The sequence below is a fragment of the Lynx canadensis genome, chromosome A1 (assembly GCF_007474595.2).
Source record: "Lynx canadensis isolate LIC74 chromosome A1, mLynCan4.pri.v2, whole genome shotgun sequence".
Lineage (NCBI taxonomy): Eukaryota > Metazoa > Chordata > Mammalia > Carnivora > Felidae > Lynx > Lynx canadensis.
Genome location: NC_044303.2, coordinates 228,594,112 through 228,606,783, shown reverse-complemented (window position 1 = coordinate 228,606,783; position 12,672 = coordinate 228,594,112). Strand labels below are relative to the sequence as shown.

Genomic DNA, 12,672 nt, shown 5'->3' with positions numbered 1-12,672 from the left:
AGTGATCTCTACCAACCTGGTCCTCCACTTACCTGTAATACTTGTGCTGGGGTTGGGGGTGCCCGGCCCCCTGCAGTGTGGTGACAGTCTAGATCTGTCTCTCAGGTTTGGAGCATCTGACTTCCTCCACACATAGGGAGTCAGCTCTAGGGCTTTTTTGGGCTGTCTCTTTGGGGGCTCCCTCCTACACGAACAGAGGAGCTATTGGGGACTTGACCTTTTTGGCACAAGTTCATTTGTTGCAAAACCAAGGTTTTCAGATTTTTCTGCTCTGTTACAGCAGGAAGTAAATGTGTGGATTGCCATGTGCTTTTAGACAGTCTTCCTGTATGTGTTTCCCCTGATAATTTTTTATCTTTCTCAAACAGGCATGATACGCTGATCTGAGTCTCCTTTTGAACACATTTTATTTTAAATGTATAATGCTGCCAGCTGCTATTATGTGTTAGGTGTGTCCTTTTGGCATGTGGGACTGGTCTATATTTAGGGTGCAGCTCCCTGTGGTGCTGTTACTAATCACACCTTTATGGCCAGTGGTGTTTCCTGGCACCTCATAAACACTCTTTGATGATTTGGCTGAAGTGAATCTAATTCAGAATGCATTTGGAAGGTTGATAGAAGTTTGTGAAAAGAAAGACGCTTTAGCTAGTTGAGAATACATGCTACAAGAGAAAACAAAACAAAAGTAAAGAAACCTCTCCTTGCTTATAATACACCAAGTTTTTAAAGTACCCTTTGCTCTTTCCTAATCATTTACCGACAAACTGCATAATGTGGACCCATGCCGCAGTTTGTCAATTCCTGATTTGTAGCTTACAGATGGATTTTAAAGTTAATATAATGAGAAGCCTCTGCTTACAAATAATAGAGGCATCAGTAAGAAGGCTCAAAGCCAGTTCCACATGTTCCTCAGTTCTTTATTTTTAAAGTTGATCTGAGGTGAGAGAGCTTGATTCTTTGGTTAAGCTCCTGGAGACAGGCACGTAAAGAACGGGAGGCTAGGGTTGCTGATTTTTATTTATACTCATTCCTTATTAGGCTCTTAATACAGGATATCTCATTTGATGTTTCTTTTTTTTTTTTTTCAACGTTTTTTTCATTTTTTTTATTTTTTTTTATTTTTGGGACAGAGAGAGACAGAGCATGAATGGGGGAGGGGCAGAGAGAGAGGCAGACACAGAATCGGAAACAGGCTCCAGGCTCCGAGCCATCAGCCCAGAGCCTGACGCGGGGCTCGAACTCACGGACCGCGAGATCGTGACCTGGCTGAAGTCGGACGCTTAACCAACTGCGCCACCCAGGCACCCCTGATGTTTCCTTTTTTTAAGGCTTTATTTATTTTGAGAGATAGAGAACAAGAAGGGGGTGGGGCAGGTGTGGAGAGAGAGGGAGAGAGAAGGAGAATCCCAAACAGGCTCCACGCTATCAGTGCAGAGCCCATTGTGGGGCTCGATCCCACAAACGATGAGATCATGACCTGAGCTAGATCAAAGTCAGATGCTTAACCGACTAAGCCACTTAGGTACCCCTCATTTGATGTTGTTGTTGTTGTTGTTGTTTTTATCTAAGTTACTATCAAAGCTGAAACTATTTCCCTTTAAACTAATTGAAGGAATAAAGTCATTTGTCTTTCAGAGTTTATCCTGACTACTCAAACCTTAAATTCTTCAGGGTTAATTAAAATTGGGTCTTTTTAGTGGGGAGGGAAGTTCACTGTAGCAAACTAGTACAGAACTTTAAAAATATTAGAGACGGTAGTCACCAGCTATGTCAGGGAAATGATTGGTGGGTGCCACCACAATTGTAGAGTATTTCCTACTTTATAACCAGAATTGGCGAGTTATGTTAGCATGATATCATTTGCTGATTTTCTTAGGCTTGCTGTTATTTTGCTTAGGAAGGAAAAATGGAAAAAAAGCACTAACTTAAAAACAAATTTGTTACTTTTGCATGGTGATTTTTTTTTTATGTGAAAGGTTGACAATGAAGGAGTAAACTTCTGAAAAATTTATACCTCTAACCCTGTTTAGTAAAATCTGTTTTATTGAGATATAATCCACATACCATAAAATCTGTCCTTTAAATGTATATGATTTGGTGGATTTTAGGGTATTCACAAGGTTGTGAAACCATCACCATGGTCTAATCCCGGAACACTTTGATTACCTCCGAAAGAGCCCCTACCTGGTCCCCATTTCTTCTACTGCTGGGCTCCCAACTGCCAGTCTACTTCTTGCTCTGATCCTGTTTTTAAAAGTATTAGGGGATATTTATTGTGGTGCATTTGTTAAAGCTCTCCATATGAGTAGTTTTTAGTAAATTAAATCTAAATGGAATAACCAGGGCTTTGAAAAAGCAGGCCAAAAGATTAGTGATTCTGGGAGTTACTTATTAGGTCAAAATCTCTAAAAAAAAAAAAAAACAAAAAAACCAAAAAACCCAGTAGGGATTCTTTGAACTTGAATATTTCTGATCCTCAGTCTCCTCGCCAGCTACTGTAAAAAGCAGATAACGTAAGAGAGCAAAGTACTTACCAGCTCCTGCAGACGGTGTGTTAAATGAGGTTAGATGACAAACCTGATTTCATGCTTCAGGTCAGAAGTAGGGGCAATAAAAGAAGTGTTTTATAGTTTATATTTAACATGTTATTTAATGTATATGTTAATGTATAATACATACCATGTATATGTATACTCAACCACTAATGTGATTCCTATGCCATTGGGGTTTGGACCTCAAAAGAATTCACTGACCACCACCAGAGTTAAGAACACTTTTTTCCCCTTTTTATCATAAAACATTTCAGCATCCAAAAGGAGAGAGAATAGTATAATGAATTTCCATGAATCCATGGGTCACTCATCTATATTCCTTTAAAAAAAACCTCAGTACGATTAACGGCTTTAAAAAATGGGCAGTAATTCTTTAATATAAAAAGAGGCCAGGCAACATTCAACTATCCTTGCTTGTCTCGCAATTTGTTTTACAGGATATACATTGCAATTGGTTCTTCTGACTGTTTCTCTCAATCTATAGGTTCTTATTCCTTATCCTTGTATTTATCTTATCCCCTGTGTTAATTATTAGGTGAGGAAACGGTGTTTTCCTGTAGAGTTCCCTACGTTGTAGCTTTTGCTGGTTGCACCTGTGGGTGGTCAGTTACTATGCTCTCCTTCCCCTGTCTTTCCTGTAAACTAGGAGCTGGGTCTTGAGGCTTGATCAGACCTAGCTTAGATTTTGCAGGAAGAAGGCAAAAATCAAGAATCCTTACTGGGTGGTGGTGGGTAGTCCTACTGGGAGTTGTATTTGTGTGTGGTGCAGGGTGGGGTGGGGGTTGGCTGTTTCTTTTTCTTTGATGTTAAGCATTCATTGATGATCATGGTTTAGAATCTGGTATTTTATTACAGTTCATTATGTAATGCAAAATGGTGACATTCTAATTGCATCCTTTTTTTTTTTTTTTTTTTTTTTTTTTTTGAGAGAGGGAGAGGGAGAGAGCATTCGTGCACCTATAAGCAGGGGAGGGGCCGAGGGAGAGGAAGAGAGAGAATCCTAAGCAGGCTCTCCACTCAGTGTGGAGCCCGACTCAGGGCACAATCTTATGACCAAAAGATTGTGACCTGAGCCAAAATTGTGAGTTGGGTGCTTAACTGACAGAGCCACCCAGGCACGCCACATCCTTTGTTCTTTATCGGTTTGGATATTCTACAAGAGAAGTGTCCCTTCATCAGTTTCTTGGTTACCCTGAGAACACAGTTAACACAAGAAAAGCAGGAAAAATGATTGATTCTTATCAGTTTTCAGACGAATGTAAAATGACCGTTAGTCATTTCAGACTGATAAAAAAAAAAAAAACCCTGTGATTTTTATATTTGATGTGTTTCAATTACAGTTTTTTTCATCTCTTATGAAGTTAAATTTTTCTCTTCTCTGGGGCATCTAAGTGGCTCTGTTGGTTGAATGTCCAACTTTGGCGTGGGTCATAATCTTGGGGTTGGGTGGGTTACTATCTCTGCTCCCCCCCGTGGACACATCCAGGCAATATGTGTATATATATATTGTGTGTATATGTATATTTTCTTAATAAGAAAAGATGTCATGACTTTATACTAAAGTTTCTAATCCAAATTTAGGGTTACAGGTATCATGTTTCTTTGATTTTACATTTGTGTCTCCTTTTCTTTATAGTGAAAATCTTAGTGCCTGCCCTCATCAACATAATTGCGTGTTTACGTTGTAATGCCGATGTTACTGCTACACTATGAGACCCTGAATGTAACTTGATACTTCTGTTCTTGTTTTATCGTCCTAAGGGTATATGCCCCTGGGAACATACAGTCCTGCTGCTGTGTCATGAAAGCCCGTAGAATATGGGATTGTCTCTGTGCGGCAAGTTACTGCCAACTTGAAACTCCACATCATTTGTTTCGTTTCATTTTACATTTTTAAAGCTTAAAAAAACAACCACCCCGTCTTGCTTCAATGTGCACATCATTCCAGGCTTAAGATCTAAAAAAAGTTAAAGTACAGAGAAATGTTTCTCTCCCTCCCTTTTCTACTGTACCTTCCCTCCACCAGAGGAAACCTGTTTTTGTTTGGTTTTCTTTAGTTTGTTTGTTTGTTTGTTTGTTTTCCTTACCCTTGTAAAATATGAGCACTTCTTTCTCTCCATCTGTTCTCCCCTCCCCTCCCGGAGGGAAATAGTAATGTAGCCATGCACCATTTTTTCTGCTTGCTGTTTCACTGAACCAGTAGTCTGGAGAAGAGAGACTTAGTACAGAGGGGCCACACCCTTTTACAGTTGTATGAACTCTGTTGTTGTGTGTCTGTACCATAGTTGGTTCAGTCTGTTGCCTGCTGATAGACATTAGGGTTGCTTTTTTGGAAGAAATTGTTCTGGGGATGGCAAGGTGAACATCATTCACCTTTGCAAGTGAGAGTAGGATTTGATTGGCCAGAGGTTTGCTGTTCCTATTGGACTACTCACCACTGTTCCTCTTGGTTCAGTTTTGCAGAGTTCTACATTTTCTGGAAAGGGAAGGGGGTACCTCCCGTCCATCTTGGGTATTCCGTTAGCATCTGGCACAGTCCAAAGCCATAATGACAGACCAGAGGGCTGGGTATTGCCAGAGGCTTTCCAAGTGCTGCATCCAGAGTCCCTGTAGAGTCTTCCTTTGAAATACTCTGTAAACCGGTTCCTCGTTGTCAGGTCTTGGCTGCAGGAGGCAAGCATGTGAACGTAGGGGGCTGTGGAGCCAGTGTGGGCCTTGGCTGCTCCTAGAGCGAGGTGGGGGGCAGTGGACACCTCGTAACAGAGTTTGGTTAGTTGATGGCAGACTTAATTCATGGGAGCCACAATTTCTCACAAATCGTGCCTTTTCCGAGCTTTCCTTTGTAAAATCTGCTTTTCGTGATCTGCTGTGAGTTAGCCTGCTCCTTGGGGGATGGGGGTGTAAAGAATCCTTTTCAACTGGGGCTGTAATCCAGAAATTCAAATAAGGACCATACAGAGAGAAATATATTTGATTCACTGAGATTTACATGATATTCCTCAAAGTAAGTATGCCTTCCTTACAAGAGAAGTTTATTCTAACTGGATGAAAGGTGAGTTCCTAATTGATGTAAAGAAGAAGAGGCAACTCTGAATCCAGCTGCTTTTGTGGTCATTCTGGGCCATGCTGCTCCAGAGCCCATGTCCCCTGGAGTGTCACCTTTTAGACAAGAAAATCAGTGTCTCTGGGTTTTAGGAAGTGTCACACAGACACTTGAAGCTATAATGCCGGACTTCCTCAGCCTTCTTTCCCATGTGGACAGGAACCTTAGCATCTGTGTTTCTATAGGAATGTTCATTAGGCACATCTGTTTTTAACTTCCTGATATCCGACAGTAGGTATTTTTAATTCACTTCGTGTAGAATCCATTCATTCCGCAAATACTGATTTATTGAGTGTACTTTTTGTTCCAGTGTCTTCCTCGGCCTTGAAAGTATATACTGTTGTCAGTGAGGGAACAAACAACACCTGCCTCCATAGAGCTTCCATTTAGTCAGCGACACAGACAAACAAAAAGATTGTGTAAACCCCGTAGCTTACCACAAGGTGAGAGGTGCCTTACAGAAATAAAATGGAGAACGGGGAGAGGAAGGACAGTTTTTGTAGGAATTGAACATACAACAGTGTCATTAGGAACAAAAACTATACTTTCTTTTTCTTTCTTATTCTGTTTTTGTTTTCTGTTTTTTTTTTTTAATTAACACAGCATTTGGATAGGCAGTCCTTAACAAGCTGTTCGTTTTTGATTATAGACATGTAGCAATCCAGGGACTGTGACCCATTCATTCTTAGACATCCTGGACATTGGTACGTGCAGGAAATCGTGCAGGAAATGGATTTCCTGCCCTTTGCTTTTCTCTGTAGAAACTAAGGCACTGCGTTTCCCGTCTATAAACTAGGACTGACGTGTCCCACCTGCCTGTCCCTGAGGCTGCAGGTCAACGTCAGATACACACTCGTACATCCGGTAAGTGAAGCTTTGCTGAGTTAGAGCATCATGCTTGTTACTAGTTCAGGAACAAGAACTTTAAAGTTGTAATTCTGCTTCATAACCCAGACAGTGTTCCTGTGGTGTATCTTCTGCATTTGTGACACTGGCACCAGGTTAAATCTTGGAGAGTATAATCCAAACAGGCGTATGTGGCAATGATTTTAAGCCCGTTAGAGGCTCACGGTGCTTCTTTGATACTGTGTTTCATGGGTTCTAAGATTTTTTTTTTTTAACTTCTTGGGAGGGGGTGTGGTCAGCAGATGGGTGATTGACATCTGCCTGTCGCTGACACACCGCAGATTGGAAGATGCACCCCGATGCAGGGAGGTTAGCAGGTGAAAACAATTATTACTTAAATAGAGAATATGTAGTTTTTACTTCATAAGTGACTTTTGTTGAAGTTTTAAAACTATCCCGGTGAGTTTTCTGAAGCTCTGTTATGGGAAAAGGAAAAAGATAAAGTGAGTATTTTTTTTGCTCTTAAAGTTCAAGTTTGGGTGTAAATAAGGGTTTTTTTTAGGACACAAGTGAGAGCCTAGTTGGGGGATGAGCTTGCTGGCGAGTCTCAGGGGACTCTTCCTTAGTGCTGCCAGCTTGGGGGGAATCTGGATGACAGGTGAAGCAGAACAGAGGCGGTCAGGACTCCTCACACTTGGCATTTACTTCTCGGTGAGCAGAATGGCACTTTCCCACATGAGTGTCTTTGATGGGCGGTTTTGGGTTCAACTTTTGGCGCCCATGGTGGCGCGTATGGCCTTGCTTGCTTTGTGAGATACGATGACCCAGAGGGAGGAGTTGATCATGGGTCACGGTCATCTCGTCTCTCTGCTGAATCAAATATTGTTTTGCATTTAAAAAGTTCAGAATGTTGGTCCAGGAAGATGTTAGATGCTATTCTCTTTACCGAAAGTGGGGTGAATGTTTTCAGCCAAATATCCTAGTACATTTTTAAGAACTCAAATTTCTGTATGTGGATCTGCAGTATTTTTGACCAAGGAGATTGATTCTCTTTTGAAAAGTATCAAAGATGTTGGGAGACCAAAAAAAAAAAGAAAAAAAAATACTGAAGTCGTTGCCTGTCTTATCCTGGGGCTAAGCGGTAATCCCCCAAAATACCATTGGCCCTCATTAGTATTACCCTAAAAATACTGTCTGATATTTCAGAAGGTTACTTGGTGATGACATTCTGGCATTTATAACAGTACTGCTTCTTACTTTTAATAGTACCTTTTGTTCATAAAGAAGCTTAGGAACCATCATTCAGTTGTCCTTCTGCACATTTTTGCTACTTTAGAGAGAATTAAAGCTACTAGTGTGAAAAATTTTGTAAGTTCTTGTCAGGGCAAAGTACCCAGATGTGACCACGTGGCATAGCCCCCTTGTCTTTTTTTTTTTTTTTTTTTTTTTTTTAATTTCACTTGTTTATTTTAAGTAATCTCTACACTAAATGTGGGACTCAAACTCATGACCCCTAGACCAGGAGTTCTGGGCACTTCTGACTGAGCCAGCCAGCACCCCTCCCCCCATCCTTATTGAAGCTTTAGTATCTTTAATTATAAAGCTGGAATGATAAAACCTCTTAATGCGGTCGTCATGATGTTGAAATCCGAGCCCGTATGTTAAGGACTGGAATCCATATGTAGCATGTATCAGTGGCTATGATTTAGTATTGTTCCCATTTAATACTTGAATTACTGGATTTGTAAATAACAACACTTTTCTGGATTGCATGACCAAATAGTACATGTGGATCATTTTAAGTGTTCAGAATCAGAATTGAGTTTCATTATTGTTGTGAGGCACTATTAATCATTCTAGGAAATGGTAAAAACCCAAATTGGTGAAATGTGTTTTTAAAATTCCAACATCTTGTGCTGAATACTTCTTTGGCTTTTCTAAAAAGAAAGAATCTGGCTTTCTGTTGTTAGTGTTTGTTTGCTTGCTTTTTAATTTTACCTCTGCTGATGAAGTAAATAAGATGAGAAAATAATTAAGAGTTTCATGTTGTGACTTGAATTTTGAGATCTTACTGCCGTTCCTCTGAAGACAGATAGATGACCAGAGCTGTAAAACTAAGGAAGGATCTGCTTGGGAAGGCTAGATTTTCCTTCTCTGTTGTAATTTGTGAAAACAGTGAGAGAAGTAATAAAATATATCTAGAAATTTCACCAGAAATGTTGAGTGATACCAACAGACTTCATTAGGATTTTCAGTGTGTTAATGAGGGCCACACCTGCCTGTCACCCGAGGTTTGTACTTAGTATGTGACATAATTTTTCTAAACACCTTAAGGTAACTTAGTTCTGTTGTAACATTCTCAAATGCCAATCAATCTGTGTGTGTGTGTGTGTGTGTGTGGCTTTGTGTGAGAGGTTGGTGAAGCTTGACTGCTGGGGTCAGGTACTGCCCTGGAACGGGGAAGATGCCCTAGATCCCAGATTATAGAAAGTCATCATCCAGGATAACGTTTGGAGACCATTCTGTCTCTTTCTTGCAAGACCTACAACCCAGTTTGGTTGAGAGCTTAGCATGCTGGGGAGGGCAGGATGGGGGCAGCGTGGAGAAGAACAAGAGGTGAGGTGTGGGGAGGCGCTGGTTTAAGGTGAATGAAGCACATATGTGTGGAAATGTGTTCCCTGCAGACGTAAAGTTAAAGAAAGCAGGAAGCACGCAGGAAGACAAAGACAGGGCCTTCTGTGATGGCTTCCCAGGTGACAGGCAGCACTCAGACATGTTCTTCTTCAGAATCCTGGGAGGGGATGAAGTAGCCCATCCACGTCTCCACCAAAGCAAGGGCCCTTGCCTTTTGCTCCGTCCTTCCTGGCCATGCAGTTGGTGGAGGGACAGCGTTGCATGAGTGGTTCGGTGACAACGATGGACCTCCAGTGGCATGAAGAGTCCTGTCCTCTCTGTTTCTAAGTGTGCTCCGAATGTTTGTTTTTCAGGTGGCAGAGATAAACGTGGAGGTCCCATTTTAACGTTTCCAGCCCGCAGCAATCATGATAGAATACGACAGGAGGACCTCAGGAGACTGATTTCGTATCTAGCCTGTATCCCTAGGTAAGTTCCGTGTGGTTCGTGGTTACTCAGTGTTGCCACCGTCCCAAGACATGTGACTTGAATTCCAAGCAGACGAAACAGTATAGAACTAAAATCATGATCTTTCTCCCTTTTTATTTTAAAGACTCTGTTTTGTTTTGTTTTTTTAACATTTGTTTTTGAGAGAGAGCACAAGCAGAGGAGGGGCAAAGAGAGAGGGGGACAGAGGATCTGAAGCAGGCTCTGCACTGACAGCAATGAGCCCCGTGTGGGGCTTGAACTCACGAGCTGTGAGACGATGCATGACCTGAGCTGAGGTTGGATGCTCAGCTGACTGGGCCACCTAGGCGCCCCTTGATCTTTCTCCTTATTTCCATTTTGTGACCATTCTGTCCTGTATACAGCACTTCTGGGTGTGGAGATGAGAAGCATGTGTCTTGCTTGAAGAGCTTCGTGTGGAGGTGATGGAGTTGGGACGCCCACGAGGCTGGGATTAGGATGTGGTGCTGGAGGTGGACGGTCATTGGTGAATCTGGTACCAGCACGCAGTGCGCTGTAAGACCAGAAATGGAATGCTGTTTCTAAAAATGTGTTTGTCTTCAGGCTCAGCTTCAGGGCTTTTTTTTTTTTTTTTTTTCTTTTTTTGAAGTGAATTTATTTATTTTGAGAGAGGGAGAGAGTGAGTGTGTGTGAACGGAGGAGGGGCAGGGAGAAAGAGAATCCCACGCAGGATCCACGCTATCAGCATGGAGCCTGATGCGGGGCTCGAACTCATGAACTGTGAGATCATGACCTGAGCCGAAATCCAGAGCCAGATGCTTAACTGACTGAGCTACCCAGGTACCCGTGAGCTTCAGTTTCTTAAAAGTATTCTCTTGATTTTGTGGCATGATGTTTGGTGGGGCTTTAAAAATCTTTACCAGGTGATATGCCACGTTTGGGAATCCCCATTCAGTTGGAGACCCCATTAGTGATAGGGTGGTTTAGTGTGGATTCTGAAGAACACTAAGAACAGGCAAAGCTGTATTTTCCAGGTGATTTTTTTTGGAAAAAGAATACCGCTGTGATATAGTCCAGGGATTTAGGCATGTCTGCAGAAAAGAGATTGCGTGTGTTTGGGTTGGAGGGGTGTTTCCCTGTGAGGAAAAGGAAAGGCATGTGCTAAAAGGGGCATAATCAGCGTGCTGGAATACAAGGAGGCCAAACGAGGACGTGTGGAGGAGAACTCGGTCATCATATAGGCTACAGTAGACAGTCACGTTACTGAACGTGTTATGCAAGAGAATGATGAGAGCTGGTCAGTAGCAGCGTTAATGGGTTCTCAAAGGTGGAGGTGACTGTCATGGATCTGCGACAGCACGTGGGTTGGGACACTCCTGGCCTATTTAGGTTGACAACCAACAAAGGAAGACAGCAGTGCCCATTTGTAACCCATCCTTGCTGTGGCTGAGGAAAGTCAGCTTTTGCTGTTGACGGTCTGGCCTGCTGAGGAAGTTGGTGGGTTTTCTGGTTTGGGCGTCCTTTATGAGACAGCAGTCATTTTGCATCATCAAGGACAAAGTGATGTATGGAAGAGCTCACTCTTTCCTCCTACTCTGGTATTTTCTTGGGCTGTTGAACTGTTGACACCGTGAGTTAGAAAGCGGTTTAGAAGTTTTGGTCTACTCGCTATCATTTATAAATAGCACTTACAGTTGACGAGCACCGTTTACGGAGTTCTTCTGTGTGCTCGGTACTGGACTCATGGTGGAAGAAGAAACAGAAATTCAGAGGACGGTGTAAAAAATAAATCTCTGCCAACCAAAGTGATACTCATCACATAGTATAATAAGAAAGCTGAATTTGGCATATATCCAGCTTAGTTTTGAAAACATTAACATAGCGGAATGGCTGTGTGTAACTTTGGCAACTTGCTATCTGGTTTTAAAATCTGTGTCGATTGTAAATATTAAAATTGGTTTTATTTCACTGACATTGTAAAAAAAAAAAAAATTGATCCACGTGTATTTTGGATCATCTGCATGACCCACCTAAACCTACCAAACTTGGTCGTGGAAAATTGTGAGCGTATACAAAAGTAGTGAGAATAGTGTAGCGAGCTCCAGCTTCAGTGATGATCAGATTTTGTCAGTCTTGTTTTTCTCTGACCCTCCCCCCCCCCAGAATATTTTATAAAAAACCCCAAGAATCCTGTCATTTCACTTACAGATACTGAAGTGTATTGAAGGGTGAACCTTCTGCTGTTGAGCACAGTCACTTTGTTTCATTGCCTGGGTTTGCTTTTGTATTTACGATTCCCAGTGACAGGAAACATCCTTTGCCTGACTTGGTAAATGATGAGATGAGTGGGATGAACGTGTAAATGACCCATTTCTCAAGTGATAGTGGGCAAATTTCACAGTGGTCCAAATAAAGAAAGGGGACAAAAAAATGAGTCCTCTGTGCCCTTTGCGTGGGTCTACCCGGACCAGACATGAGCTGCTCTGTCTCCCTGGAGTGCTGGGTAGCAGGAACATTGTTCTGGTTTAGCCAAACAGGAGGGTCCATAAAACCACTCTCAGACTAACGGTGTGCAGATTTTTTCCACTGGTGGGTTTGCTTGCGTTTAACTCTGATTATCTGTTGCTATAGTTTCAGAGTGGCGTGAATCATTCTGGGAGTCGTGAGACTTCTTTTACCTGTCTGTTACTCCTGGTGGTTTCTGGGATGTGAAGGTAGCTACCTTTTGCTGTCCCTCAAGCTGGGCAGTCTCAAGGCCCTGCATTCCCGGATGTGGAGAAGTGTGCCATCCAAACAGCACGGGCAGCAGAGTTGGACCAGCTGTGACGTGTCCCAAGCACATTACTTTCATCAGTTTTCTGATGTACAGAATGTGGTAGTAACGTGGGATCATTGTGAGTAATGACTGAGGATACTTAACGTCCATGCCCAGGGCAACGCCTGACACAGGGTCGCTACCTCAGAAACAGTCCGATAATCTCCATCATCTCTACACACTCTTCCGTTTTCCTTCCTTTATTTTTCGTTTGGATGTGTGCTCTAGAGCTGGGTTATCTTGTTTTTCTTCTGCACGTGCCTCTTAAAAGGTGG

At 42.2% G+C, this 12,672-nt stretch overlaps 1 protein-coding gene across 1 annotated transcript in view; it reads left to right on the top strand.

Annotated features, from left to right (window-relative positions):
- TRIO (trio Rho guanine nucleotide exchange factor) overlaps nt 1-12,672 on the top strand; it is a 354,997-nt gene that overhangs the window by 122,785 nt on the left and 219,540 nt on the right. The window contains exon 3 of the mRNA XM_030332423.1: nt 9,489-9,603. Coding sequence (XP_030188283.1) covers nt 9,489-9,603 — 115 coding nt within the window. The remainder of the gene's footprint in view (nt 1-9,488; nt 9,604-12,672) is intronic.